This window comes from Gorilla gorilla, chromosome 18, assembly GCF_029281585.2.
Source record: "Gorilla gorilla gorilla isolate KB3781 chromosome 18, NHGRI_mGorGor1-v2.1_pri, whole genome shotgun sequence".
Classification (NCBI taxonomy): Eukaryota; Metazoa; Chordata; class Mammalia; order Primates; family Hominidae; genus Gorilla; species Gorilla gorilla.
This window is the reverse complement of record NC_073242.2, coordinates 86,011,694-86,028,066: the sequence shown is the minus strand read 5'-3', so window position 1 is coordinate 86,028,066 and position 16,373 is coordinate 86,011,694. Positions and strand designations below refer to the sequence as shown.

The window sequence follows — 16,373 nt, the reverse complement described above, 5'->3', positions numbered from 1 at the left end:
ACCTCACCTGAACTTGCTCAAAGCAGCAGCTGCCCAATTCCACCTGCCGACACCTGTCAACTCCATACTTGTGTGCCACCTGCCTTACTATTTACTTCCTTTTCTGTTTAAACCAACTCACATTCTGAATTAGATACTTTTTTTTTTTGAGATGGAGTCTTGCTCTGTTGCCCAGGCTGGAGTACAGCGGCACAATCTCGGCTCACTGCAACCTTCGCCTCCCAGGTTCAAGTAATCCTCCTGTCTCAGCCTCCTGAGTAGTTGGGACTGCAGGCACATGCCACCATGCCAAGCTAATTTTTGTATTTTTAGTAGAGGTGGGGTTTCACCATATTGGTCAGGCTGGTTTTGAGCTCCTGACCTCAGCTGATTCACCCACCTTGGTCTCCCAAAGTGCTGAGATTGCAAGCATAAGCCACCACGCCTGGACCAAACTTAGATACATTTCAAAGGGAAATTTTATATCATTATTTTATTTATTTGTTTAAATTTTATCTTTATTATTATTTAAAAAATAGAGATAGTGTCTGTTCTTTCACCCAGGCTAGAGTGCAGTGGTGCAATCATAGCTCACTGCAGCCTTGATCTGGGCTCAGTGATCCTCCTGCCTCAGCCTCAAGTAGCTAGTACTACAGGCACATGCCACCATTCACAGTTAATTTTTTTTTAAGTTTTTTGGTAGAGACGGGCTCTCACTAAGTTGCCCAGCCTGGTCTCAAACCCTTGGCCTCAAGCAATCCCCTGCCTTGGCCTGCTGCCAGAGTGCCAAGATTTATAGGCAGAGCCACTGTGCCCAGCCAACATCACAATTTTAAACAGAAAACCAGCACCTCTTGCCAGGGAGAGGTGTCCAGTAAAACCCATGTCGATAAACCAGGGTCACTAAGTTCTGGCCAGATGCCATTGCCTGCCAAGCCCATGCGTCCAGCCCACTCCTCTTGCTCAGGGAGACAAGAACAGGTTACCAAAGGGAAGGACAGGCCAAGGCTAAACCAGGACTTTCTGCAGAATCAGCCCCAGAATTGGAGGAGAATTAAAAGGCACTTCTCACCAAAAGACTCAGTGGTATTTGCTGCCTCAACCCCTGGCCACTAAAGTCACCTCTTGTCTCACCCAGAGTCTGCATCCCATGCATTGGAGACACTGCCTTAAAGCAGGGGCCCCTGACCCCCGGGGCTGCCAACAGGTACCAGCCATGGCCTGTTAGGAACCAGGTGCATGGCAGTGAACGCAGCTTCATCTGCATTTACAGCCGCTCCTCATCGCTTTCATTACCATCTGACCTCTGCCTCCTGTCAGATCAGCAGTGGCATTAGACTCTTAGAGGGCCACGAACCCTCTTGCAGGATCCTAGAGGGCCATGAACCCTCCTGATGATCTGTCACTGTCTCCCATCACTCCCAAATGGAACCATCTAGTTGCAGGAAAACAAGCTCGGGGCTCCCACTGATTCTACATTATGGTGAGTTGTATCATTTTTAAATTATATGTTACCATGTAATCATAATAGAAATAAAGGGCACAATAAATGTAATGAGCTTGAACAATCCCAAAACCACCACTCTCCCCCAAGCCTGTGGAAAAATTGTCTTCCACGAAACCAGTCCCTGGTGCCAAAAAGGTTGGGGACTGATGCCCTAAAGGATTCTAGCCCCTACTTCATTTCTCAGGAGGAGGTGTGTTCTCCAGCCTTCATTTCCTTTTTTCAAAAAGTTATATATAAATTTTTAAATATATATAAAATATTTATATAAAAATTTAAAATATTGGCTGGGGGCAGTGGCTCACACCTGTAATCCCAGCACTTTGGGAGGCTGAGGTGGGTGGATCACTTGAGGTCAGGAGTTCGAGACCAGCCTAGCCAACATGGCGAAACCCCATCTCTACTAAAAATACAAAAAAACTATCTGGGCATGGTAGCGCACGCCTCTAATCCTGGTTACTAGGGAGGCTGAGGCAGGAGAATTGCTTGAACCCAGGGGGTGGAGGTTGCAATGAGCCGAGATTGCGTCACTGCACTCTAGCCTGGGTGACAGAGCGAGAATCCATCTCAAAAAAAAAAAAAATTAAAATATATAAAAATTTAAAACATAGAGACAGGATTTTGCCATGTCACCCAGGTTGGTCTCGAACTCCTGGACTCCTTGATCCAGCTGCCTTGGCCCAGCCCATCCTTCATTTCATACAGGTTCCTCCTGGAGGAGATTTGTTTTTTCTTTTTCTTTTTTATCTTTTTTTTTTTCAATTTTTCTTGTCTTTTTTTAACTTTAAATTTAAAAAATGGATTCCTTTTCTTTCTTATTTTTATGCTTCTTGTTATCCAAACCCAGAGATTTGTGACTTTACAACCTAACTCCCCTCCCTGTCGTAGCAAAGCCTAGGGCATCTGCATTTATTGAAGGGGGCAGGAAACAAGAACAACTTCTGGAATGGAGAGAAACCTGCTCCTGCTCCTGCTCCTGCCCACTGCCATGGCCTGGAGAGAGCTGGCCCTGGGCTTTGGGACAATCTCAGAGCCCACCTGGGGGTGGTGGTAGAGGATCCGGGGTAGGGGACAGCCTTGGGTGGAGCTAAGATGGCACTGGTCCCTGCAGTCACCCCCGGGCCAGCCCTCCACACTTACGCCTTTCTCTCCTGGTCCATCCTGTTAATCTGGCCGCCTACGAACACACGGATCTTGCATTTGCTCCACCTCTTCTTGCGTCCAAGGAGATAGGGAATGAGGAGGGTGAGGCCTGGCAAGGAGAGTCCCCGTGAGTCATGACAAAAATACACTCAGGACAGAGCACTATGTGGGTTCCTGCCCCGCTCTGCCATTAGCAAACCCCTTCCTCTCCTTGCTGGACCCCAGTCGACCCATATGTATAATGAACATGCCTGACTGAACCCAAGTCGCACACGGTGCTCTGTGGGGTAGGGTTTATTTGTGCTTGTGCAGCATATTTAAATAAACAAGCTGGCGGCCGGGCACCATGGCTCATGCCTATAATCCCAGCACTATGGGAGGCCAAGGCAGGTGGATCACCTGAGGTCAGGAGTTCAAGACCAACCTGGCCAACATGGTAAAACCCTATCTCTACTAATAACACAAAAAATTAGCTGGGCCTGATGGTGCACGCCTGTAATCCCAGCTACTCAGGAGGCTGAGGCAGGAGAATCACTTGAGCCCAGGAGGCAGAGGTTGCAGTGAGCCGAGATCACACCATTGCACTCCAGCCTGGGCAACAGAGTGAGACTCCATCTCAATAAATAAATAAATAAATAAATAAAAATACAAAAATTAGCTGGGCGTGGTGGCAGCCGCCTGTAGTCCCAGCTACTCAGGAGGCTGAGGCAGGAGAATCGCTTGAACCCAGGAGGCAGAGGTTGCAGTGAGCCGACATCATGCCACTGCACTTCAGCCTGGACGACAAAGCGAGACTCCGTCTCAAAAAGAATAATAAAAAACAAAAGTCATTTAATAATTGAGGAGTTTCACATAAAAATCGAGGTCATTGGCAGTTCTTGAAGAGTGAATATTTGACCAGTGTGTGGGAGCCCTCATCCCTCTCTGTTGTCTCTCCACACACAAGACCAAGGGCCAGCTGTCACATATCACCTTGTAATCCTCTGTGCCTCATTTTCCTTATTTATAAAGTGGAGTTAATCATGACAGCTCCTACCTGGGGACGGCATTAGGTAGGGAATTCCCTGTCAGGCAGGTAGTAAGTGCTCAGCCTATTTCGGCAGTTATTAATAGGACTCATTCCTTTGGAGCGAAGACATTTTCTTTCTATCTGTGACTCTATCAAAGGTAGGAGCAATAAAGCTGAAAGTCACTTTTTTTTTTTTTAATGGGAAAGGTTATATTTCATTGTGAAGTGAAAAATATTCCTCCAGCTTTCCTGGGCACCGCCCATCTCCCCATTTATATCACCTGCCTGTGCCCCTAAGGGCCATCCAGTCAGAAGTTTCCATGTCATGGCGACTTCAGCTCTTCTCTCAAAGCTTCCCATTTTATAACCAAAAAACTAGAGGCCAGACAGAGGGGTCCCTCCGGGCTCCCCTGAGCTCACTGGTGGGCCCAGGAGCCCCTGTCCCCTTTGAGAGCAGGCCAGGAAGGAGAAGGAAGGAAGACCACCACCACCCCTCCCCCGCCGGGCAGGAGGGCTGATCCAAGGGGGTCACTGACCTCCATCGTCAAAAAGCCAGTAGATGTCTATGGTCTTCTTGCCCTGCTCCGACTGGAAGATGGTGGTGGCCTGCTCCTCCTGCACCAGGGCCTTGGGGTCCACTGCAGGAGGTGGGGGCGGGTCAGAGCAGAGCCAGCTGCCACGCATCCGGGCAGGCCTGGCCCAGGGCCCCACCAACGCCCCTTCTGATGTTGAACACGGGTTCTCTGGCAGGTGGAACAGGAACCGGGGCCCAGGACGCTCAGTGCTGTGATGTGCCCCTGCCCTGCTTTCAGCTTCTCTCTCCCGGGATTCTGGTAAGTACTGGGGTTGGGGGCAGTCCCAGAGCCCTCTGGGTAGATAGGGAAGTGCACTCTCCATTCCCTTAAACACCCCCTGCACCCTTCACAAATGCCCACAGCAGCCCTCCCGCCTGCACTTCAGGCCCCCTTTCTCCCGGAGTGATGGTGGGAGAGGACGAAGGAAAATCCCACCCCACCCTGCATGGCTAGAGGGGCCTTGGCAGGGGTGGGACAAGGGCCCCAGAGCCTGCTAGGTGGGTCCCCATGATGCCGTGACCCTGAATTCTCCACCTCCTGGCAATATTTTTTCTTTTTTTGAGACAGGGTCTCACTCTGTCACCCAGGCTGGCAATGTAGTGGTGCGGTCACAGCTCACTGCAGCCTGGAACTCCCGCCTCAGCCTATAGGCACGAGCCACTGCGCCTGGCTGCTGGCAATCTTTGACACGGCCAAGCCCCTCCAGTTCCCAACTCCAGTTACTCAGGCACCACTGTCACAAGAAAAAACCACCTGTCCTCGACCAAGTTCCCAAGTGGCCCACCCCTAGCCGCCCCACAGGGCGACAGTGCCCTGAGCTCTGAGTGGGAACACTGACAAGCGCCAGAGACTGATGGCCTGGCACCTCTGGCGCTGGCTTCCTTCCCGTCCTCCGCTGGGTCAAACACGGGGTTAACTGCAAAAGAAAAGGCAGCTTTGTTACAAGCTCTCCTTGTCTGAGGGCACCGTGGGTTCCTCCTTGACAGGGCTCCCTTAATGCTAGGAAGAAAGTCCTGACGCCCTGCCTGGCCTCCACGGCCCCACTGCACCTGGCCTTGGCCTCCCTCTGACCTGCCTCCTGCCTGGCTCCTCACATTCCAGTCGCGCCTGGCCTCCTCTTGACCCTCAAACAGGCCACGTTCATCCCCACCTTGGGCCGTGGCGGTGGGTGCGCCCTGAGCTGGAACATACTTCCCCTAGCCCTGGCCTCCTCAGCAAAAGGCCCCCTCCTGAGGGAGGCCTTCCCTGGCCACTACGCCCTGCACCCGTTTTCTCCAGACACTCTCACAATCTGAAATAACTTATGGGTCCACTGGCAAGTGTCTGCTTTTCCCTCTGGAGTGTCAGCTTCTCAAGAGCAGAGGCTTTTTGGCTTTTGGTGTGCCTGTAACCCCAGCACCGAGAGCAGCGTTGGTCAGGAGTGGAGTTACTGCTCTGTAAATATTGGTGGCATAAATAGTTATTGACCAGCTGCCGTGTGCCAGACATGCCCTCAGCAATGGCACAAAGGAATGGACCCAGCCCCTGGCTGCAAGAGACGTGGACTCCAAGCTCCCAGTCTCTCCAGCACTGCCTCTCATTTGTTGCCATACACGTTATTGCTTTCACACCTCTAGATATTTCCTTTTTTTTTTTGAGACAGGGTCTTGCTCTGTCACCCAGGCTGGAGTGCAGTGGTGCAATCACGGCTCACTGCAGCCTCAAACTCCTGGCCTCAAGCAATCCTCCCACCTCAGCTTCCCAAGTAGCTGAGACTCCAGACACGTGCCACCACACCTGGTTAATTTTTTGTTTTAGTAGAGATGGGGTCTTGCTATGTTACCCAGGCTGGTGTTGAACTCCTAGACTCAAGCGATCCACCTGCCTCAGCCTCCCAAAGTGCTGGGATTACAGACACGAGCCACCACACCCATCCTTTCTAAATATTTCTAATTCAGAGTCTGCAGACATATATGACTTTAAAATGCAAAACACATCCCTACTCAGTGGACCAAAATGCCCGGTTCCCATGGTCATTATGTATTTTCATATTCTGGCATCTTCCTGCAGGCATTTTCCTCTCCCCTCTTTCCTGGTTTTCTATTACATCTTTTTTTTTTTTTTTTTTTTTTGAGATGGAGTCTTGCTCTTGTCACCCAGGCTGGAGTGCAATGGCGCGATCTTGGCTCACTGCAACATCCACATCCTGGGTTCAAGTGATTCTCCTGCCTCAGCCTCCCAAGTAGCTGGGATTATAGGTGTGCACCACCCTTACACCCAGCTAATTTTTGTATTTTTAGTAGCGACAGGGTTTCACCATGTTGGCCAGGCTGGTCTTGAACTCTTGACCTCAGGTGATCCACCTGCCTTGGCCTCCCAAAGCGCTGGGATTACAGGCGTGAGCCACCATGTCCGGCCTATATTAGATCCTTTTGCCCCGACCCAATTGTGATTTGGGGAACCCTGAGTTCCAGTCCTGGCTGTGCCCCAACTGGGAAGCATGACCTTGAATGCGTTGCTTTCTCTTTCTGGGAAAACTGACGGGCTCTAAGGGACCATTAAGAGGCGACTTTCTATGAGTCTGTAACCTTTTATTTCTTACTCATTTTTCCCTCTGCCATTTAAAAACAAAAAATGTGTTCTAGAACTTTCTGGGAGTGGGTGGGGCATGTACTCACTGTGCACCTGCATCATCTTGGACACGTTGAGTCCCTCCCGCATCCTCATGACACACACGCCATAGTTGAAATCAAAGGCATCACTGGAAAGAGAGGAGGTGAGGTCCAGCTTCTCCCCCAGCTCCCACTGGGGAGGTGACCTGGCACCCAGGAGACCAGATGTCTAGAGTTGGCTCTGCCTCCTGCCATGCCCTTTCTGTTCTCTGGGCCTCAGTTTCCCCATCTGTATCCTGTACAGGCAGAATTGGAGAGTACCCCGGGACTCCTCCAGCTCTACAGTCTGTGGCACTGTGGATCCTGCAGATCCGGTACTCAGGGGAACCAAGTCAGCCCTGTCCTCCTGATACATTTGGATAATCCCCCACAACTCAGCTCTGCCCATGGAGGTGGGGATGGTAATTATTCCCTCCATTCTATGGATGCAAAAACTGAGTTCTGGAGAGTAACTTGCCCATGGTCACACAGCTAAGGGAGTGAGCAGGTGGGATTAGAATCACATGGCTGAGACTGTGGACCAAAGGACAGACATGCTCATGAGAGGAGCTTTACTCCTGCAATAGGCTGTCTATAAAGATGTCTGGAGGCCGGGCACAGTGGTTCACGCCTGTAATCCCAGCACTTTGGGAGGTCAAGGCAGGCAGATCACCTGAGGTCAGGAGTTTGAGACCAGCCTGGCCAACATGGCTCTGAGTCCTCCAGCTGGTTAACAGCATACCTGGAAGCAGGTCTCAGGGCCCCAATCCTCAGCCTCATGTTGTTCAGTGATACCTCACACAACAACATCAACACAGAAAAGCCACTGAGGGAGGCATCTCTGGACCTCACACAGCAAGCACTGATGAAGAGTTTGGAGTCAGCCCTGAAGTCCCCAGGGAGTTCCGTCCTCAGGGCCTGGTTTCACTTCCCTGTTCAGGGGCACTGCCTCAGAGCTCTTGAGCTGGTTCCCTGTGCACCTTCTGGAGCCCACAGGGAGGCATGAGGTTCTCACCTAAAAACTCACATTTGCAGTTACTCTGAAAAATTAAAAGATCTGGCAGCCGGGCACGGTGGCTCACGCCTGTAATCCCAGCACTTTGGGAGGCTGAGGCGGGCGGATCACGAGGTCAGGAGATCGAGACCATCCTGGCTAACACGGTGAAACCCCGTCTCTACTAAAAATACAAAAAATTAGCCAGGCGTGGTGGCGGGCGCCTGTAGTCCCGGCTACTCAGGAGGCTGAGGCAGGAGAATGGCGTGAACCCGGGAGGCAGAGCTTGCAGTGAGCCGAGATCGCGCCACTGCACTCCAGCCTGGGCAACAGTGTGAGACTCCGTCTCAAAAAAAAAAAAAGAAAAAAAAAATTAAAAGATCTGGCAACATTGGGCCCACATTTCTGCACGGGCACTAGAGCCCATTCTGAATGGACACGAGCCAAGTAGGAGCCACTCTCTCTGGGTTGCCACAGTCTCCACTGCTCCCTATCACCCCATGCCTGGCCCACTTCACTCATGGTGCTACCTGCCTGGCCCCAGCTGGCTTTGGTGTCCATGACTCACAGGTCAGAGACGGGCATCTTCAGCCTCAGCGTGTTTCTTCTTTAGCTTTGAGAAAATGGACTCAACTTCTTTTTCAGAGATGGGGTCTTGCTCTTTCACCTAGGCTGGAGTGCAGCAGTGCAATCTTTGCTCGCTGCAGCCTTCAACTCCTGGGCTCAAGTGAGCTTCCTGCCTCAGCCTCCCAAGTAGCTGGGACTACAGATGCCAGCCACTTTGCCCAGCAGGACTCAACTTTTTAAGCACCCACTACTTCTTTTCCACTTCTCAAGGCCCAATGGGCCCAAATTAACAGACCCCAAGCCCCTTCCTCTCCCCTGACTCACTGGAGGATGCCAATGTAGTCTTCCACTGTGGCCGGGTGAGCCGACTGCCAGTTCTTCTTGAACCCGACCACCAGAATGTTGGGCTTCATTCTCCCGAGACCTGCGGCCTGCCAGGGGATAGGGGTGAGATGGGGAACCCATCAGAGGGGCAGAGTTGGTGATCCACCTGGCCAGAGCCCCAACTTTCTGATGTCTCCAGATGTGCTGATTCTCAAAAAAAAAAAAAAAAAATATATATATATATATATATGTATATATATAAAATCTTAAAAATTTTTGTTTTGCACAAAACAAAACTTTATTGGGAGAAAGATGACTGATGGGAGGAAATATCTGATTTCCAGAATCCTCGATTCTAGTTCTCGCTTGGTCACCAACACCCTACATCCCTCCCAGTGCCCCCAAGAGTTAGAATTAGCCAAGGTGACACCAGCCCCCACAGGCTTCCAAGTCAGTTTCCCAGGTCCTGGGCATTCTGAGAAAGTGCCCAGAACCAGCACATCTGGAGACATAAGAAAGTTGGGGCTCTGGCCAGGCATGGTGGCTCATGCCTGTAAACCGAGCACTCTGGGGGGCCGAGATAGGTGGATCACCTGAGGTCAGGAGTTAGAGACCAGCCTGGCCAACATGGTGAAACCCCGTCTCTACTAAAAACACAAAAAAACTAGCCGAGTGTGGTGGTGGGTGCCTGTAATCCCAGTTACTCAGGAGGCTGAGGCAGGAGAATCGCTTGAACCCGAGAGGCGGAGGTTATTGCAGTGAGCTGACATCACACCATTGCACTCCAGCCTGGGTGACGAGCAAAACAAGTCTCAAAAAAAAAAAAAAGTTGGGGCTCCTTCTGCAGCAAAAGGGGCTTAAGCAAAGGGGCTGCCAAGACTTTCTGCCTTCCAGGTTGTGCCACCAAGCCGTAAGTCCTGTAGGGGAGCCCCCAGTCCATGGCACCTGCATGAGGATCTGGACGCCTCTGCGGAGGTCCTCGGCAATGACATCCGAGTAGAAGGCCTTGATCTTCCTCTTGTTCAGCCATTTGGTGTGCCCATTGGTGATGAGCTGGAGCTCAGGCATCCTCTGCTTGTGGGGTCCCTGTGGGTGGGAGGGGCAGGGGACATCACCAGCTGCCTTCACCCTCCAGCCTGAGATTCAACCCCTCTCCTGCCCTGGAGGCTGCCCCAGGGGCTTGGCAGCACCCACGGTGCCCTTTTCTTTTGCCCAGATAAGGGAAACACAAGGAGTGGGGGAGAAAGCGGGGAGGAAGGGAGAGGGAGGGGGCAGAAAAGAGGCAGGGCAGCTGGGGGAGAAACCAGCAAGAGGGGCCAGGAAGGGGAGAGAATGGGGTCCATGGGGGGTGCCTGGCTGGGTGCCCCTTGCTCCGCATCCCCTCGGCCCCCACTCTGTGGGTGGACATCACACCCAGGCGACTCCCCCAGGAGCTGTGTTGGCCAGGCTGGTCTCAAACTCCTGACCTCTGGTGATCCACCTGTCTTGGCTCCCCAGAGTGCTGGGTTTACAGGCATGAGCCACCATGCCTGATCCCCTGTGCCCCTCCAGGGGCCACTCACGATGAGCACGTGACCACAGATCATCAGGCTGAGGTTCCGGGTGAAGGTGCCCACAAAGTCCACCAGGGCCGGGCGGAAGTTGGGGGGCCCCGTGAGCACCAGGCACTGGGGGCTGAGGAGGGAAGGGAAAAGGGCAGGAGCCATCAGGAGAGAGCCCACGGGGGTCTGGGTGCGAAAGGCACCTCCCAGGCTCCCTGAATGGTGGTGTGGCCACCAGCATGACCCTACATGCTTGGGGCCTCGGCTTCCCACCTATAAATCCAGGGTGACTTTTGGGGCCCTTCCTGCTCTTTTGGCGACCTCCACACTAGTCTCCCTGGTCCTTCCTGCTCAGGCCACAAAATGCTACCCCCCATGCATGTCCCCTGCCCTGCCTAGCCCAGCACGGTGGGGGAAAGAACAAAGCCTGGGAGTGAGGAAACCTGTCACTTACAAACTCATCAGCTACCCGGGAAGGTGACTCAGCCTCTGCGTCAAGAGGTAGCAGAGGGCAGTGGTCAAGGGCCATGACCTGAGTCAACGGGAGCCAGACTTAATCGGCCACTCGCCAGCTGTGTGACCTGGGGCCAGTTACTTAACCTCTCTGTGCCTCAGTGTTCTTGGGACTGGGTTAGTAATTTCCTGGACCTCAGCCGGTTCTTGTAAGGCTGTGTAAGGCACTTTGCAAGCACCTGGCTCATAGTAAGCATGACATAAATAGATATTGCCAATAATTATTAGGATCTGGTGGGAAGAGGATGGCAGGTGCATAAACCTCCTCTACAAAGAGGGGAATGAGCTTTGAAGGGTACCCAGGGGAGGTTCGTCACCACTGGCTCCGGCGATACTGTGATGGGAGCTGCAGCAACAATCACCTCAACAACAAAGCACGTTTCCACTGTGGAAACCGAGACATGGAGAGGCCCCTTGACTTGCTTGGTCCCCATCGGGATATGTCCACCCCTGTCTTGTGGTGGCTGGGTGGCTCCTCCATGTCTGTTCCCTCTCTGAGTGGAGGCTGCACACACCCTGGGTCTGCCTGGGTCAGGTGACAGGTCTAGGCTTGGAAACTCCCAGGGTGGAGCCATCACTGGCCCTGGGGTCCCAGGTGGGTCCCAGCAGCTCTGCTCACCGGTAGTTCTTGATGTGGTCTTCCACCTCATTGAGGCCCACCGAGTAGCTGAGGGCCAGGTTGTAGGAGCCAGCCTGTACCGAGGAGCCCCAATTTACCTCTGGGAGAGCAAGGGAGCAGCGGGGGTGAGAGCAGAGTTAGGAATCACTAGAAGAAACCAGACACGTGGAGGGACAGAGGCAATGTCGGCCTTCTCTAGGCACCGGGCACCTGTGGGAGCAGGGCCACCTGGGATGGGCAGCCTGCAAGGTGGAGGCCTGCGGACTGTGTGGCTGCACGTTGAAAAGTTACACATCAAGGCCAGGCGTGGTGGCTCACACCTGTAATCCTAGCACTTTGGGAGGCCGAGGCAGGCGAATCACCTGAGGTCAGGAGTTCAAGACCAGCCTGGCCAACATGGTGAAACCCTGTCTCTACTAAAAATACAAAAGTTAGCCAGGTATGGTAGCATGCACCTGTAATCCCAGCTACTTGGGAGGCTGAGGCAGGAGAATTGCTTGAACCTGGGAGGTGGAGGTTGCAGTGAGCCGAGATTATGCTGCTGCACTCCAGCCTGGGTGACAGAATGAGACACTGCACCCCAGTCCCCCACCAAAAAAGTTACACATCAAGCTCCACACGATATCCTCCTGCCTTGCCAAACCTTTGCAATGGCCTAGAAGCCCAGGTTGACACTTAGAATCCCAGGCTTTCTTAGAGTCCTGTTTCCTGCCCTCAGGTCGCTGCCACCCCAGGGTCCCTGCCTGCAGCCAAGTAGAGACCTTGCCCGGAGTCCAAGCTTTTGTCTGCCTGCCATCCACACAACCAGCCCTCAGCCACCTCTGAGGCCTAGGTGTGCACAGCAGCCTGCTGGCCCCTCTTGGGGGACAGCCCTAGGGAAGAGGCTGAAGCAGGCCCTGGAAGCTCACTCAGGGTCCTTCGGACAGGGGATTCCAGGGTCCTGGGTGCCCAGGGGTGGCTTAGAGGTCGAGGCATAGGCCCTGAGTGGGGACATCCCCTGGGGTTTCTTGCCACATCGGGAGGGATAAAGGGGAGGGGCGGAGAGGGGCCCTGGACAGCACAGAGCCTGACTCAGGGCCCTCCAACTGGGGCGGAGGGCAGGGCCGCCTGCATGGCTACCCTGGGGGAGGAGGGCCGAGGCCCCGCAGCTGAGATGCGCACCTGGCTTCTTGTAGATGACATAGAGCAGGAGGAAGAGCACCACGCCAATGGCGATGAGGGCCGCCCACCAGGTGAGGAGGAACATGATGACCACGGAGATGATAGCCCCAAACAGCGCTGCCCACTTGTTGTAGTATTGGAATGAAGGTCTCCACCCTGGGCCGAGGGCACCAGTCAGTGGGCATGCCTGGCAGTCGAGCCTCTTTCTAGGCCAGAGCTGCTGGGCAGGGCCTGGCAGTAATGCCAGCAGTGCCCAGAGCCGGGGTCCCAGCCTGTACCCACCAGCCATAAGCACCACCCACCCTGCCTCCTGGGCCGGGTCTACAGGCTCTGGGGCAAATCACATGCCTGCTTTGGCTGGCATTTCACCAGGAGCATCCAGCTCTGGCCAAATACAGCCACAGGACATCCCATGTCAGCAACAGCACCAGCTCCCATGGTGCCAAGGGGGTGAGATGGAGGGGGAAGGACATGATTCTGCCTGGCTCCCCACCAGCAGGCCAGGCCAGGGCTGCCACTAGTGACAGCTGCCTCATGGTGCAACTCCAGGGCCATCATACACATTGGGGTCTATGTAAAAGGTGGCCAAGTAAAAGACAACGGCAATTTGGAGCTGGTTAGAAAAAGTCTTCCTCAGCCAGGCACAGCTGTAATCCCAGCACTTTGGGAGGCTGAGGCGGGCGGATCATGAGGTCAGGAGATCAAGACCATCCTGGCTAACACGCTGAAACCCCGTCTCTACTAAAAATACAAAAAATTAGCTGGGCGTGATGGTGGGCGCCTGTAATCCCAGCTACTGGGGAGGCTGAGGCGGGAGAATGGCATGAACCCGGGAGGTGGAGCTTGCAGTGAGCCGAGATCGTGCAACTGCACTCCAGCCTGGGCAACAGAGCCAGACTCCGTCTCAAAAAAAAAAAAAAGAAAAAGTCTTCCTCAAGACTCTTTATTGCCATCTGCCAGAAGTTTTCCATCATAAACATGCAAATGTATGAAATCTATGATATGAATGGTGCCTCCTAGAGTTATGCAGTGTGCAACCTGCAGCACTGTCTGTGACAGCCCTAGCTGTGACTTTGGGCAATTCTCTTTCTCTGAAGAACCAGGCTCCTGATTCCTGTAAAACTGGGGAAGGAAAAGACTGGAAAACCCCTACAGATGGTAAACAATGTATGAATCCATGTAAAGTGCACACTGTCAGTGCGTGAGAAAGGAGAGCCACTATTATTATTATCATTATTATTATTACTATTATTTGAGACAGAGTCTTGCTCTGTCACCCAGGCTGGAGTGCAATGGCGCGATCTCTGCTCACTGTAACCTCCCCTTTCCCATTCAAGTGATTCTCCTTCCTCAGCCTCCCGAATAGCTTGGATTACAGGTGACCGCTACCACATCTGGCTAATTTTTGTATTTTTGTAGAGACAGGGTTTCACCATGTTGGCCAGGCTGGTCACAAACTCCTGACCTCAAGTGATCCGCCCACCTCCGCCTCCCAAAAATGCTAGGATTACAGGCATGAGCCACTGAGCCCAGCCGAGAGCCGCTATTATTATATTAATGTTCCCTTTCAATGGTTTTAAATTGAGAGGTGACCTTGGGCTGCCAACCTCCACCCATGCCTCCCACTCCCACCCCATGCCCCAGTTCCCCCTGCCCCCTGGGTGCCTCCTCCTGAGGTGGGTGAAGGGTTTGCTTACCAGGCGAGTTGGTGATGGAGGCGTGGAAGCAGCTGAAGTTGATGAGGGCATAGGAGCAGAGGAAGAAGTTGGAAATGATGGGGGCTATGGTGTTGAGCTCAGCTTCGGGGACCCAGGGAGAGAGAGGACAGCCTGTTGGGCAACTCTGCCAAGGACTGGCTTGGCACCCTCCTTCCCAGGGTGGGGCACCCCAGACAGGCCACCAAGGCTCAGTCAGTCTCAACCTTCTCATCTGTGAAATGGGTCCACCTCATCTGTGAGATGGGTCCATCCTTTTGTGAAGCTCAAAGGGATGGTGTCTTATAAACTGTAAGTGCCCAGCTTTTAAGACAGTGGGGGTCAGTGTGAGAGTAGACCCCATCAGGCTATGGGATGACCAAGGGTAGTGGCTGTCACACTGTTTTGACCACAAATGACAGCAAGAAATACTTTTTTTTTTTTTTTTTTGAGATGGAGTCTCGCTCTGTCACCCAGGCTGGAGTGCAGTGGCGTGATCTCGGCTCACTGCAACCTCTGCTTCCTGGGCTCAAGCAATTCTCCTGCCTCAGCCTCCCTAGTAGCTTGGATTACAGGCATGCACCACCACGCCCAGCTAATTTTTGTATTTTTAGTAGAAACATGGTTTCACCATGTTGGCCAGGCTGGTCTCAAACTCCTGACCTCAAATGATCCGCCTGCCTCAGCCTCCTAAAGTGCTGGGATTACAGGCGTGAGCCATTGTGCCTGGCCAGAAATACATTTTGCAATGTGGCCCAGGACACCTAAGGCCGTAACACAGCTCCACCCCACTGGTACCCCAGTGGTAACCCACCCAAGAACTGCTTCCTCTTCCCTGTCTCCCTGTTCCCCTCCCCTGCTACTGCCCCCAGCACCCCAGATAAACTTTTACATATGAATCCTTGTCTCGGGGCCTGCTTCTGGGGATCCCAAAACACGACGTGCACCAATGTGCCAGGTCCTCTGTCCATGATTTCATGTAATCACCTAAGAACCTTGCCCGGAGCATCTGAGATCATGGTCCTCAGTCTGAAGTCAAGTCAGACCCCCCCAGATGAAAGGACATCGAATCTGCATCAGGGTATATTGCAGGGAAATGTGTTTCTGGGCCCCGGTGAGCAGGAAGCAGAGACGGGGCCGGGGAACATCAAGTCTGACCAGACTTTTCCATCCCTGCCACCTCTTCATGTGGTCCAGGATCCAGTAGTGCCTGGTGTCTGAAAAGCTTACCTTGGGTAATAGTGACTAGGCTATCAGGGCAAATCTCATGGACTGTGATACCAGCCTGAACGGCATGGATTCACTGTTGGCAGGAGGGTGCCCATGAGCCCAGGGAGGCTGGCCAGTAGTCTACCCCCATCCCACTCCTGCATAGGGAGCAGGGGCCAGGGGACATCATGTTGCAGCATGGCCACTGCCCGTGCTTGGTGTGGCCACCTCTCTCCTCGCAAGTTCTGCCTCCATGGCTAAGTAAATTAGGCAAGTATCGGGCATGTGCACATGTGAATATGTGTGCACATATGAGTGCGTGTGCATATATGAATGCATGTAGGTCTTCCTGCACAGGTGGTCTCTTCCTGCCCATCTGAGACACACCTGTTAGGCACTATTGCTCCCATTCTGCAGATGAGAAAAATGAGGCTCAGAGAGGTGAAGTACCTTGTCTAAGGTCACACAGCTGGCACATGGCAAAGCCTGGATAGGAAGTTGATCTAATGAACCGATTAGCTGGGCTCTTTTCTCTTAAGACATCTACCACCTTGAAGCCCAAGAAGTCTAGAAGCCCTAGGCCTGAGGAACTAGGTTTGTCTAGTTTATATTCCTATGAGGATACTGACCAGCCATTGGTATCCCATCCCAAGGAGGGACCAGTCAGCTTGTCCCATGCTCCAAAGGTGTTCTGGGGTTCGTTTAGGCCTGGGGAGGGGGATGCTAGCTGCCAGGACACGTGAACGCAGACCGGGGGAACAGGTAAGTTCTCTTCTAACAAAGCAGAAGGCTCTGCTGCCTGACATGGTTTGGGAGCCACCCTGCCTGGAGGTGGGAAGGGGAAGGATCACATGGCCCCCCGATGTCTCCTCCCAGGTGGGGCCTCACCCCTCAAGACTTAGCCTCTTAGT

General features: G+C 53.1%; 1 protein-coding gene across 6 annotated transcripts in view; it reads right to left on the bottom strand.

Annotated features, from left to right (window-relative positions):
- The window catches only part of SLC12A3 (solute carrier family 12 member 3), a 50,350-nt gene that overhangs the window by 18,585 nt on the left and 15,392 nt on the right, over positions 1–16,373 (bottom strand). For 3 of the 6 annotated variants that reach the window (XM_019012769.4, XM_019012770.4, XM_063700218.1), the window contains 10 exons: positions 14,257–14,358; positions 12,560–12,715; positions 11,399–11,498; positions 10,288–10,399; positions 9,671–9,811; positions 8,726–8,832; positions 6,868–6,950; positions 5,049–5,126; positions 4,172–4,273; positions 2,624–2,735 (listed from right to left, as the gene is read on the bottom strand). In XM_019012769.4, the coding sequence (XP_018868314.4) occupies positions 2,624–2,735; positions 4,172–4,273; positions 5,049–5,126; positions 6,868–6,950; positions 8,726–8,832; positions 9,671–9,811; positions 10,288–10,399; positions 11,399–11,498; positions 12,560–12,715; positions 14,257–14,358 (1,093 nt within the window). The other 3 variants (XM_019012772.4, XM_019012773.4, XM_019012774.4) reach the window with 2 other exon arrangements.